The sequence below is a fragment of the Halichoerus grypus genome, chromosome 2 (assembly GCF_964656455.1).
Source record: "Halichoerus grypus chromosome 2, mHalGry1.hap1.1, whole genome shotgun sequence".
Lineage (NCBI taxonomy): Eukaryota > Metazoa > Chordata > Mammalia > Carnivora > Phocidae > Halichoerus > Halichoerus grypus.
The window spans coordinates 202,232,153-202,245,757 of NC_135713.1; the positions used below are offsets into that span (position 1 = coordinate 202,232,153).

Here is a 13,605-nt window from a genome sequence, read left to right on the forward strand (position 1 = left end):
GTCTGACACATAGAACTGCACACCAAATGTGAGTGCCTCCTCTCTGGTGACCCTAGGATGGGGAGGAAAGACCAGATCATTCAAAACTGGGGAAGAAACAAAGAGAAGTGGAAAAAGACGCGGGTGGATTATAAAGATACAGGGGGGAAGGAGGGGGGACCTGAAAACTCTGTGCAACCGGAGATCCTATCCTGAGACCATTCGGAGGGGCCAACACAGAGGCCCAGCCGGTCACATTAGCTTGCTGAGTGCCTGCGACAGGCCAGGCTCCATGCGAGTGCTCTCTGCCTGCTCCTTCCCTGCACTCCCCGCCAGGCTCTTCCCCTGCATGACGGACAAGGGGCATTGGGAATGTTAGTGACTGAACCCAAAGTGGCCCAGGGCAGCACAGAGTGACAGAGCTTGAACCTGGGCCACCCCAATTCCAAGGCACCGACCGAGATACTGGATGCTACTCGACAGCTTAAGGAAAAGCCCCAGAAAGCAGGGAAGTAGCAGCCCCGAGCTGGGGCTAACTTGGGAATGCTTTAGGGATGGCCCCGTCCGGGTAAAGTAATTCTCTGTATGAAATGCCCTTCTGGAGGGCGCCTGGGTGGCTCAGTTGGTTAAGCGACTGCCTTCGGCTCAGGTCATGATCCTGGAGTCCCGGGATCGAGTCCCGCATCGGGCTCCCTGCTCGGCGGGGAGTCTGCTTCTCCCTCTGACCCTCCCCCCTCTCATGTGCTTGCTCTCTCTCATTCTCTCTCTCTCAAATAAAAAAAAAAAAAAAAAAAAAAAAAGAAATGCCCTTCTGGAGAGACCGCAGAGTCATCTCCGCGGTTAGGAAGGAATGCTGGACATCACCGGTGTGCCTCGAGATGCCGGTCTATTTTCCAGCACACAGAAGCCTACGCCTCCCAGCCCCCTTGCCACGGGGTGGGACCATGTGTTCGGTTCTGGCCAATGGGTTGCAAGGGGAAGTGATCAAGGCCACAACATTTAATTGCTGGTGGAAGTCTTCCTCCCTCTCTTATGCATATCAAGTGAGGCCTCCACGCACGTGTGGGCGTTACTCCCCAAACCCCCCTACCTGTCCTCCCAATTTCATAAAGGTTCAGTGCAGCTAGAAGGGATTCAATAAGGACCCAAGGGTCACCCTAGCCAGAGGCCAGACGGCCGGAAGCAACTTCACCTGTAGGACCAGAGGCAGGGGAGTGAAGGTGAGTCAGAGCAGGTGGGGCTCCGGGCTCAAGAACAACACGACCCCATTCTAAGTAAGCCTAGGCTGGGATCTCTGCAGGCCAGGGCTCCCATCCTCGGGGTGCTTGGCTCAGTGTAGTGAGGGCCCCATGGCACGGGGCTTATCTGATGTAGAGGAGCCATGAGAGTGGGTAACTGGTCCGAGAGAAAGCTGGAGGAGGAGGGAGAGGCCGGAAGACAAAGGGCTTTATTCCTTAGCTAAGTGTTCATTCACTAATTCTTCATTCCTTCTTTCCCATTCCTCGAGCTCCTTCTCCATGCTAGGCGCTGCCCTTGCGACTGGGGATACGCAGTGAATAAAGCCCCTGGCCCCATGAGAGAGACCAACGGTAAACAAATAAACAAGTCAATAAATGTCAGGTGAAGCTGAGTGCCACAGAGAAGGTAAAGTGCGGGGGGGGGGGGGGCTGTTTCGTGACTGGAGATGCCATGTTTTCACAGGCTTAGGGATGGATTAGGGACATTAGGAGAAAATCCTGAAGGAAACAAGAAGTGGGCCTTGCAGACATCTGGGAGGACTGGGCGTGGCCACAGGGATGGCAGGTGCCAGGTGGGAGGCCAGAGAGCGACTGGGCAGTTCTGGGAACAAGGAGGTGGTCAGAGCAGTGGACAGAGTGGGTGGAGATGTTGGAGGAGGGGGGAGCCAGGAGGTGTGGGTTAAGACATCCTCCCAGCCTTGTGGCCAATGCATTATAAGCACTTAACAGTTATTGAGAGGAGTTTAAAGTGATTTAGGATCATCTCATTTAACATCCAAAAAAACCCCACAAAAAACCACCCTACAAGGTAGATATAGTGATTTTTAACCATCTCCACATTCCACAGATGAGAGGAGTCTCAGCTCAGGGTCACTCGGTGGTGGAGGCAGGGGCCAGGAGCCCCCCCCCCACCAAGTCCCTGCCGATACCTGCAGGAGAGGGGCCCCCGCAGGGCTCCCAGGGCTCAGAGTGGGGCTTTCTGGACCAGACACCCAGCTGGGGAGTCTGATGAGACCAGCTATGCAGCGCCCCTCTCCCCCTGCAAGGACCTAGAGCAGCCCCGGATGGCCCCTTGCTGGACACTGGCCCTGCCTTCTGCCCAGCGTGCGGACAGCAGAGGGGGCGGCCACGAGGAGCAACCGAGATGCCTCAGCAACCGGCTTGTTTTCTTTTCCATTACAGGCAGTGGGGCTGCTGCCGGCAGTCGCTCTGGCCCATTTGTTGCTATTGGCATCCCAAGGCCCCGAATTATGATGACTAATTCCCACCGTTTTAGGCAGCTCCAGGGCCCTCTGTGGCAGTGTGCTCCAAGGGGTGCCGGGGTGGAAATCCCACAGGCAGCACCGTAACAGCCAACATCAATTCCAGCTCAGGCTCCTGACTCCCCGAGGGGCAGGGAGGCAGAAGGATTGGGGAGGAGGTGGTCCAGCCAATCAGAGGGCTTCTTGAACCGCAGCCAAATCCCAGGATAATCAGCCACCGGGAGACTAACAACCAGCTTGTTTTGTAAGGTAGTGAGTCCTCCATCACCAAGGGTATACAAGCAGACACCGGATGGCCACTTGTCCCAGGTTTATGGGCAGAGGACAACACTAGATGACTTTTCGTGTTTCTTTCAAGTCCGAGGCACTGATTCATTCTAGTCTTCAGGACAGAAAACAAGTTCATTCCCTTACTGTTTAACTTACAGCCCGACTGCGTCCTATGGTACAAAGTCAAATGCATACCAATATGCAGTTTAACACATCATTTTAAAGTCGGCCGTTCAGGCACTGTTTAAATAGAGAACTGCTGTAAAGGATTTGGCCTCTTTCCCAGCCGCCCTTCCCTGATGGAACAAGGTTCCTGGCCCCTACTCTGGCCTTCCAGTAGAGGACACAAGGGAGGGAGCGGTCGATAACTATTTGCCGAACAAATGCATGAGAGGGAGGGTTTCTGAGGCAGGTGTCAGGCTGCCAGCGTGATTGGGCCTCTGGGTAGGGGTCCTGAGTTTTCTCTTCCCATGCAGGGGCCATATCCCATAGACAGGAGAAACAGCAAACTGTGTCACCCATCTGGCCACAGCCAGAATGTTCCAGACTCCCCAGGTGAAGCTAAGGGGTGCACAGGGTGAGGGAGAGAGGGGTGCAGGGCGAAGAGCCAGGAAGGGAGCAGGGATGCCCCCTGGCCCCCTCTTGTGTGGGGCTTTGACACGTACCCGCTAAGCCCCAGGCAAGAACGACACTCGGCCTTGTGGTAATTAGCAAGAGGCCCTGATCAATAAGTTATTTTTTGCTGTCAGTAATTAATAATTACAGCTTAGCCACACCATGTAATTAAACTTTCATCCCGCTCCCTCGCGTGCTGTTTGGCTTTTATTGTGATTAGCTCCCAGCACTAAACTTTCTCCCTTTGGAGCCTTCAGGAGCCTCCAAAGCTGGGCTTCTCAACACTGCCTGTTCTACTCCACTCACACTCCCTTCTGTCCCTCCCCCCAGGCACTGTTCTCTCGAAAGAACCTTCTGGACCAGCTGGCTGGGCTGCTACTGCCCTCCTTCCAGCCCCTGGGCCTCCTTGGGATGTCCACCAGCAATTAATTTTCGTGGCACCTGAAAAATCTTTCGAGAAGCTGGCTAAACTGCAGACATCCAGGCTCACCCAGACATTTCCAGGCGGAGTACCTGGGAGTGGAGCCCAACACCCCGGGAGGGCCATGGCAGACAGAGCAATGTAGCCTCGGAAGAAGTAGGAAGTAAAGGAAGCGTCTTGGATGAGGAAAAGGCATGCAAGGCCTTTTTGGTGGGTGGCCAGGGCTATTCCTCACGGTCCTCCGGCTTATGGTGTAAAAACAATCATCACCGTCATCGTAAAAACATTTACCCTTTATTAAGCACTTTCTAAGTGCCAGGCACTTGCTGAGGGCTCCCCCAAATACCTGGAATTGCCCTTTTCTACAACATCGCTGCACTTAGTTTAGGAAATGCATGTGAATTTCGGGGGAAATGGTCCAACGGTGGCTTTCAGTATAAGCAGGTGATGTTGCCGGGTCCGGGAGCTGAAAACACTCGCCAAACCCTAGACAAAATCCAGCGGTGGCCAAGGTGAGGTCTGTGCCAGGGAGGAACGCCGCCTGTTCCCTCACTCTGTGTCCTGACTGGAGAACGGGGCTCATGGACTCAGAAGGGACAAACAGTGTCAGGGGCTTCAACTACCCCCAAGGGTGAAGAGCGTGGCCTCAGACTCAGACGCTAAGGAGAAACTCCACCCTCTAACCCCAAAGCAGACAGGAAAGGACCCCCCGAGCCCCCTGTGGCCTGTCCCTGCCCCACCCCCCGGCCCCCTACATACAACCAGCACTGCCCCCATGTCCAAGCGAGACCAAGTTCCCACCATCCCCTGCATGGTTTGCCGCCAGGAGACAAACGGAGAGTACCCATGGCCGCTGGAAAACACTCTCGGAGCCAGAGAACACAAACTGAGCAGCAGGGGACCTGGGCAGCCTCACTCTGAAAGGCAGCAAACATGAGAACCAGAGAGGGAGGGAATCAATCAGAGACCTTCAGCGATGACGACAGGGTGAGCCCCTCCAGCAAGAGGACAGAGACAGGAGGTGGCCAGACCTTAACTTCAGCTGGACTGGTCGGTCTTGGCCTCAGGTGGATGGGACAGTGTTGGCTGGGACATGGAAGAGGCTTGATGACCCAGAAAGAAGGACCTTCCCATGCCCCGGGGACTCCTTCTGGGCCTGGGCCTGCACGGGCAAGAACTAGTGAGCCACCTGCCCCGGGGGGAAATCACACCAGAATCCAAAGAGTAATTAAGTCAGATGCCTCCAGACACGGGCTGATAGCCCCAGAGCCCTCCTTGTCTCCTGGCTTTCAGCTAGTAGCCCCACAGGCACCTCAGAGCAAATCTGTGAGGTGCCCCAGGGCAGGCTACACCCCGTGCCTATTCTGTCAGCCTCAAGGTCCTCTCAGAACCCTCAGAAGAAGGGCCCGCCCCTAGTAAACCCACTCCAGCTGCGGATGGTCCTGGTTCCAAGGGAGACAAGGGCCCAGAATTCACCTGGTCCCTGACTCTGCCGCCAGATCACCCAGCGGCCTTGGGCAAGTCATTTAATGCCTCTGGACCTCAGTTTTCCTATCTGTTAAATGGTTGCTAGAGTAAGCCGACCTCTAAGGTTCACGCCTGCTGGAAGATTTTATGATGATCCTAAAACTAATAATAACTTTTATTACCTTACGTTTACAGGACCCCTTACAAAATTTCTAAGTGCTTTAACGTAAATTGCCTTGTAAAATCCCCCCCTCAACCCTGTGAGTGAGAGCTGGATTATTCTCATCCCTTTGATCTTGGCTCTCTGGACTGCCTGACGCTGGGCGCAGTGGGGTCCCTTCACCCCCGCTGCTCCGAGACCCCAGAGCTGGGGTGGGGCGGGTTCGAGATGCAGCCTCCGCATTCCGGAGCCCCCCTCCTCCCCGCCCCGTGGGTCCAGGCATGCTCCCGAGCCTGGAAGGGGGAGGCCAAGCCCCTCGAGTCCTGAAGCTCGGTCCAGGCTTCGTCTCCCTCCGCCCCCAGCAGGCGCCGCTCGGACACCGCTCGCACCACTGTCTGGATCTGCGAACCCCAAAGGCAAGGAAGCGCCGGGTGCAGCCGCCCTTCCCCGCTGGGACCTGCCCGAGGACTGGGAGGGGGGGATGTCTAGGCATCCGCCCTCTGGAGGGGGGCAGCGCGGATCACGCCTCCTCATCCCTCCTAACGCTCCCACCCCCCCAAAGCAGCCCTTCTCCACCGCGAGGCTGCTCCAGGCAGCTACAGGTCAGACAGGAGCGGCCGGTGGGGAGGGGGCGCAAAGGCAGGATGCTGCGTGCGTCCGGGGGCGGGAGGGGCGACGCCTCAGACCCTCCCTGCGCACCACCCGCGCAGGGTCCGGGGTTGTACGCGCGACGTGGGCTCGAGGCCCCTCTCCGCCGAGCACCCCCAGCCCCGGCGGCGGCCAGGCGGCCAGGCGCGGGCTCCCGTACGTGGCCAGGCCCAGCAACTGCCCTCCCGGGGCGACCAACCCGGCTCCCCGGGCCCGACTCGGGCTCCTGCCCGCCGCCCTCCCGCCCCACTCCCTCGGCCCGGGGCGGCCAGCGCCTGCCCGGCAGGGCCTGGCCCTTCCCGCGGACCCCGGGCGAGGACCCGGAGCCCGGCCTGAGGAGCTCGGGGAGGCGGGCACCGAACGGCGGGTGGGGGTCGCTACCCCTCACCTCACCCCGGACGACGCCTCCCAACACGGACCCCCGCCTTCCCTCCTCAGGGAGCCACAAGTCTCAGAAAGACGGCCCCACCCCCCGAAAGAGAGCCCCCCGAACTCGAGGAGAGGGTCTTGAAACTCCCTGGAGAGGGCTCTGCCCAGGCTAAGCCCGGTGTCCAGGAGGCCACCGCGAGGCCAGCGAGCCCCCCCTCCTTCAGCCCCCTCCCCAACCCCACGTGGGGGTGGCCCTCCGTACCTTGGGCTCCGGTCGCACGGATCCGGTGCAGGGCCAGCAGAGTCCACATCAGCAGCCCCCACATGGTGACCAGCCTTGGGGGGGGGTCCTCCGCACTGTTTTATAATCCGGAGGGGTGGTCCTGGGACCCCGCGGCTTCGTCCCGGGAGACTGTCCACGCGGCTCCGGCCCGGGCCGGTATATGCCCGGGAGGGGCAACGCGAGCGACCCCAACCCTTCCTTCTCGTCAGCTGTCCAAGTCCGATCCCGGCGGCGCGCCCGGAAGGCGAGGGGCGAGCAAAGAGAAAGAGGAAAAGCCCGCTCTCGGATTCGGGGCTCCTCCCTCCCCTAGCACCCCAACTCCGACTTCTCCCTGGCGGGGCGGCCTCCGCGATCCCGCCGGGTCGCGGGCCGGGCTCTGGAATAAACCGGCAACTTCAGGAAACTTCCTCCCGTGGCCACGTTGCCCGCCCCCCGCCCCCTCCCCGCCCCCTGGTTGGGTTCTCCGGGCGGACGCAGTCACCGCCGTTCCAGGCGTCGGGCCCCCGGCGCCGGGCGGGAAGCGAGCGCGGCGGCAGACTCGGGCGCGGGGCTTCTTTCAGGGGCGCGGGCTTCGGGGGGCGCGGTTAGCATAGCGGGCCGAATCTCCCTGGAGCTGAAGTTTTCTTCTCTCTAACTTTGCAGGCGGCATCTGGCGGGGCCGAGCCGCCCCTCTCGGCTCCACCGCCCTGGCGCCCAATCCGGGGACGCTCGGTGCCTCCCGGCGGCGCCGGGCCCGGGCGCGCCCTCGGCTCCGCGCCCAGCGGGCTAGCAAACTTTGCGGGTCCCGCGGCCCGGCGCGCAGCCTCGCGCGCCCATGTCCGTGCCGGCTGCGGGGCGGCGGGGACGGCTGCTGGGCTCGGCGGCCCCGGGCTGTCGCCGGCTCCCGGGCACGGAGCCTCCTGCCGGCCGAGGATGGAGCCCGGCGGCGCTGCCCTCCGCCGCGCCCTGGCCGGAGCTCTCGGCGAGACGCACGGAGAGCCCGGCGGGCAGCCCCGGCTGCGGGTGCGCGGCGCCTCCTCGGACGCCCGGCGCTCGCCGGCCGCCCGGGGCCCGAGGAGCAGCGGCCGCCGCGCCCGCCCCGGCGCCTGGGCCGCGCCGCCGCCGTCCGCCTCCGCAGCCGCCGCCGCTCGCCGAGCCCGCCGCCCTCCGCTTCCCGGGCTCGGCGTCCAGAGAACCGCTCCTGCCTGCGCCGAGCCGGAGCTGCGGGGGCCGCGTGAGCCGGGGACGAGCGCGGCGGAGGCGGAGACGCGGAGAGGGGGGCCGAGCGCTACCCCGTGGCCGCGACTGGAGACAGCCTGCGCGCGGGGAGGCGGGGGGCGGAGGGGGGCGGAGGGGGGCGGCGGCGGCGGTCCGGAGCCAGGCCCGGGAGCGAGCCCCGCAGAAGCACGGCCGGGCAGCGCGGCCGCCGGACCCGCCCGGGGGCAGCAGTGCCGGCCCGCGCCGCGCGGGGGAGAGATGCGCACCGGGCCCCTCCGCCCTCTCCGCCAGCTTTTCCTTCCAGCCCGCGCCGCGCACCCCCCCCGCCCCCCCCGCCTCCCCCCCGCCTCTCTGGCAGGCCTCGTCCGATTCCCAGTCTCTCCCACAGCCCGGACCCCCACCACCCTTCCTGTGGCACGGGTGGAGGGTGTGTTGGGGAGAGGGGGTCGGTCAACTGGTTGATTCCAGTTTCCCCTCCTAGGTCAGGCTTTCAAGAGTCTGGAAACGCTCAGGGCCGAGAGCAAGACAAAAGAGAGGCCTGGGACTCACAGATGGCTGAGAAAGTGAAGTTGGTGCCAAGGCGTATGCATTCTTTGTTCCTTCTTCTTCTTCTTCTTTTTTTTCTTTTGAGCTCTGTTTGCTAAGGGTAGAAGAACGCAAAATTGGTGAGGGAGCTCCAGAGAAGAGGGGTGGGAGGTTTCCTCCCTTGTGGCCCGGAGGAGTGAGCAGGACCAGCACCCACCATGGAAGAAGCCGGTTAGTGTTTGCAGGACCCAGTTAAAGTTTCCTGGGCACTAGACAGCTTTGCCTCCGTGGACTCCTTTCTCCATTAAAAAAAATAATTATATATGTAAAAATAATATTTTAAGACTGTGTTGGCATAAAGACAGACATTAATATTACATATTAAAACATTTTTTTCAACCTAAAAGTTCATTTACGTATTCTGATTTTAAAAGAAATTACAACATTTTCATGGGCCCCGAAGAAAAGATGGTGCTCCTTGGCCTGGAGCCTGCCGAGCCGCATGGACAACCTTGTCCTGCCTGCGTTGTTGGGTTTCTGCTGGGGAGCTAAGAGCCCTTGAGACCCTCCAGGTTTTCCCAGGCCACTTTTCTCCTCTCTCCCTAGTGCTCTCGCCTCTCCTGGTGGCTCACCGGATGCCTCTCCTTTCTTAGGGCCCGCACCACCCCAGAGGGCAGCCCCTTATTGATTGCTGAGGTGTGGACACAGTCCCCCCACAAACATTTCATTACTTTTATATTCTCATTTCACCTGCCTTGGGAAAAGAACTGTGGGCATTTTCTGAAAATGGCTGAGAAGCTAGCCTGCCTTCCTTACAGCCCTTCCAAGTGCCTGATTCAAACATTTCACTACTTTTTCTCCTGGCGACTCGTGCTGCATCCCAGGCCGAAGCCCTTCTGGCTAGCTGATCTGTAAATGGGAGGGCTTCCAGGACAGGCGGCCTAAGGATGGCCAGCCTTCCCTTCCCTTGGTGGCCACGCCACTGCCGGCTTCTTGGGGATGCCCAGCTGTGTCCTCACAGGCCACCTGCATGCTCTTACCTCCCCCACCTGGAGCTCAGGCCCTTCCCAGACCATGGAGCGAAGCCCGTGAGCAGGTTGATGAGCAGGGTGCTGTTACACTCCTCGCTCACAGAGGGGGCCTGAGAGCTGGATTTGCTGGAAACTCCTCCTCAGCCAGCCAGGAGACAGCAGGAAGGCTGTATCTCAGTTCTCCGAGGGTGGGAGCCAACATCGGCGCAAGGGTCTAAAACCTTGGTGGATTCCACCCTCTTGGTGCCCAGTCTTCCGGGGGAGCTTCTGGGGCTCTGGATGGCATTTGCTCTGTGAGAAGAGACACATGGTTGCACAACCATGTGTAGCCCTGTGTACCTTCTTCTGGGAGTTGAATCCCCAAAGGCCAGGGCAGGGCACCAACTGGGGGCGGAGGTCAGGGAGGTTTCCTCCGGGGTTGGAAGTCTCCAGGCATGTCTGCACGGTAGAGAGCAGAGACCACGGTACCCCACCTGCAGCTCGTCTAGCAATCTCTATCTCCAGCCATCTGGGATGGAGAAGAGGATCCTGTCTGGCCTCAGCCTGGATGCACACCCCCAGGAAGAGAACCATCTGATTTTGCTTCTTGCCCGAGTTTTACCGGCCCAGGAGGAGGCTGAGGAGGGAGCCTAGCCCTTTGAGAGGGGCTCGTTACTGGGAAAGTCACTTGCAGACACCATGACCTCATTCTTGCCACCAGCAGAGTAATGAGAGGTTGCAGACCGTGCAGTTATAGTGGGTGCCCCATCAGGAGGGGGCTGCGTGGCTTTCCCAGGCTCCGCTCTGCCTCCCCCTCGCAGTCCTGCCTCTTGCAATTTGATTCTGTGTGTTCAGCTCTCCTGGAGAACTCGGGACAGGATCTGGGGCTTGTCCCTCATGTGTATCCCACCTCCCTCCACCCCCAGAGCCAGCACTTGGTAGAAGGCACTTTATTTTCAAAAGGCTCTCTCCCCCATACATTTCACTCTGTAAACGGTGGGGGGGGGGGGGCACAGCAGCAGAGAGTAACATGATTCACTTCAAAACAGAGGGAAAGACCTGCGTCACTCTGCTTCACACTTTTCCCATCCCCCTTCCGATTGATGACGGGTGTTTAAAACGTTACCTTCCTTTTAAGAAAACCTTCATTGGACCCCAAGTGGGACCACTTTCTTAGCCTCTCATTCTGCACGTAGAGTCAAGGAGAGAGCATTGCTGCAGAACTTGGCCAGGGAGCTCTGGGTGGGAGGCGCATCCCACCATGCACCAACAAAGGGCAGAGACAGAGCCCAGGAAGGTCAGATGGAGCTGTTCGACATCACAGAAGGCCAAGACCTGCCTCACCCCACTATCCCTCGGCATCAAACCCATCCTCTGCCCCATCCCACACACACCAACCGAAGGGCAGGCAGGGCAGAGTCAACTTCTTAATATGATTATTGTATATATTTTTTTCTATTTTCCATCTCAAATGTAACAGCAATGAGAACAAAGTATTCAATCGCAGGGTCAGGCACATCCTGTCCCCCCGGGGACCAGGCAGGCCCCAGTGACACCGGACAGGGACAGGGAGAGGCGCTGTGTCTGCTCCTTACCCACACCTCCTCCCTACTCCCTCACCCCCTGATCCCCACTTCCCAAGTTGCACTGGGTGCCACCCTCAGCCAAGAAGCCCACCCCTGTGGTTATTTTGCAGAAAAGAGTGAGCACCAGGAAGAGGGGAAAAGCACTGGACCCAACTCAGCCTAGAAGGAAAATGACTGAGTGGCCAGAGGAGAGTCAGAGTGGACATGGCCTTTAAACGATGGGGTTTCAGGGCCTGAGTGTGTCCCACACCCGTGCCTCCCTCCTAACCCCACCCTTTCCAGAATCCCATTCCAGGCTGCTCTCAGGGCTGTCAAGCACAAGGGCTGGGCAAGAGTCCCCCCCCCCCCATCCCCGAGCAGGGACTCACGAGAACCGTCCCTGCTCTACCTGAAGGGAACTCAGACAACTAATTGTCTTGAAGCACGTCTTCCAGTAAATAATTAATGGCATTCTTTTTTCTTCATTTTGTTCTGTTTTGAAGATGGAGAAGGGGAAGGAGTCGAACGGTTAGAAGTGGTTCATTAAGCTCCACTGGAGAAGAGAGAGGCCCTGGGTCCCCGTCTGAGTCAGCTCGGGCCGCCCTAACAGAACACCACACACTGGGGGCTCACACAACGGAAATTTATTTCTCACAGTTCCAGAGGCTGGGAAGTCCAAGATCAAGGTGCTGGCCGATTTAGTTCTTAGGGAAGGCTCTCTTTCTGGCTGGTAGATGGCTGCTTTCTTGCTGTGTCCGCACATGGCAGAGAGAGAGACCAGAACTCTCTCTTCTCTTCTTTTTTTACTTTTTTAAAAAAGATTTTATTTATTTATTTGAGAGAGAGAAAGATAGTGAGAGAGAGCATGAACGGGGGGGGGGGGGAGAGGAAGAAGCAGGCTCCCCACTGAGCAGGGAGCCCAATGTGGGGCTTGATCCCAGACCCTGGAATCATGATCTGAGCTGAAGGCAGACGCTTAACCGAGCCACCCAGGTGCCCCTCTCTCTTCTCTTCTTATGAGGACCCTAGTCCCATCCTAAAGGCCCCACCCTCATGACCTCATCTAAACCCAATTACCTCTCAATGACCCGATCTCCAAATGTCACATTGGGGGAGAGGCAGGGATTCAACATGTGATTTTGGACCCCCATCCTCAATTCCCTGTTATAATTTGCTTTTACTCCCGTGGGAGGAAGAGCCTAAGAGGACAAGGCACGTCCTGGGCTGGGCTGGGGGGCAGCCTGCATCTTCAGCTCCTATGTGCTAAGGTCAGAGCCCCCACGCACGCAGCTCCTGACCTCTAAGACCTGGGATCTGGGGTTCCATCTGCCACGTTCCTTCCTGCTCGCGCCCACCAATTCTCCAGGGAAAGAGGAAAGGAGACATGAGGAGATGGAGCAGAAACCCACCAATACTGGTGTAGAAATGTGCAGCGGCTTGCTGGTCGGCAGCCAGATGCAAGCAGGAGAGAATAGAGGTTAACAGACCACAGGAGACAGCATTTTTAAACAATAAAGCTGCTAAATGTAGGCTAGGCTGGGGAAGAAAGTGAACGCATGAGGAAACATAGACATCTTCTATATCTAGGCCAGTTTCAGCCACCCTGAGGCCCTGACTGGGCATGTGAGGGGTGCAGCCAAATCTGGTCCAGCAGCATGGTGCTAATGCCAGCCAGGAGGGGGCGCTGTAAACACACACGGCCAGAAGGTCCAGGAAGGAGGAAGTTGGAAGGGGCAGAATGTGTACTTTGTGGTAGTTTCAGAAATGAAACCAGCACACATTTTACTCACGAATGTCTTTAATGCGTCTACAATAAAAGCACCATGGAGAAGCCTGCTCCTGGGTGGCCGGGACATTGATCTTTAAATTGGACAAAGATTTAGAATCATTTAGGGCCATTCAAAATCACAGAGCAAGGAACTCTAACTTGAGCAGGGTTTACTTCATCTGCTCAGTACAAGAGGAAACTGGATCTGCCTTTCAGAGTCATCAAAGGCAAGATCTCACAACTAAAGGGGTGCATACCTTTGATCGGGTGCCGTCCAAGTCAGCCACACTCACCTGGTTGTTCCAAAGCCATGCCCCACCCAGGACAGGCCTCTCTCTTTCTCCCTTCCTACAGTTTTCTCTTGAGCACTTTGCCCCCCATCTGATATACTACTGATTTTACTGGTTAGTTGATTTATTACCCATCTTTCCCCATTTGAATGTAAGCACCTTGAAGGCAGGGATGTTTGCCTGTTTTGCTCTGTGCGTATAAAATAATCAAAATCAGATCAAGCGATGATCTATGTTCCATGAAATCAAAACAACAGGAAAAGGTCTATGAAGTGTGAACAGCCTTTCGATTTCATTACTGTGTCTTTACTTCCCTTGACCTTGCAAATGAAGCTATTTACACCTCAAATGTGTATTTTCTGATATTTATATTTACAGCAAACATTCACTACTTCCTGAAGATTAACCCAGTCCCTGACTAATATCTGTAACATATACAAACGCATGCATTCATTTAACTTTTAAGAAGTAAGGTTTTGCAGAACTAACTTGAAAGGTAGCGTGAGTTTTAGGCATGCGGGTACTTCTCATGAACCAT

At 57.7% G+C, this 13,605-nt stretch overlaps 1 protein-coding gene across 1 annotated transcript in view; it reads right to left on the reverse strand.

Moving 5' to 3' along the window:
* SDK2 (sidekick cell adhesion molecule 2) overlaps positions 1-7,125 on the reverse strand; it is a 254,088-nt gene extending 246,963 nt beyond the window's left edge. The window contains exon 1 of the mRNA XM_036079046.2: positions 6,692-7,125. Within this exon, the coding sequence (XP_035934939.1) occupies positions 6,692-6,755 (64 nt within the window). The 5' untranslated portion in view covers positions 6,756-7,125. The remainder of the gene's footprint in view (positions 1-6,691) is intronic.
* Between the last annotated feature and the right edge of the window lie 6,480 nt (positions 7,126-13,605).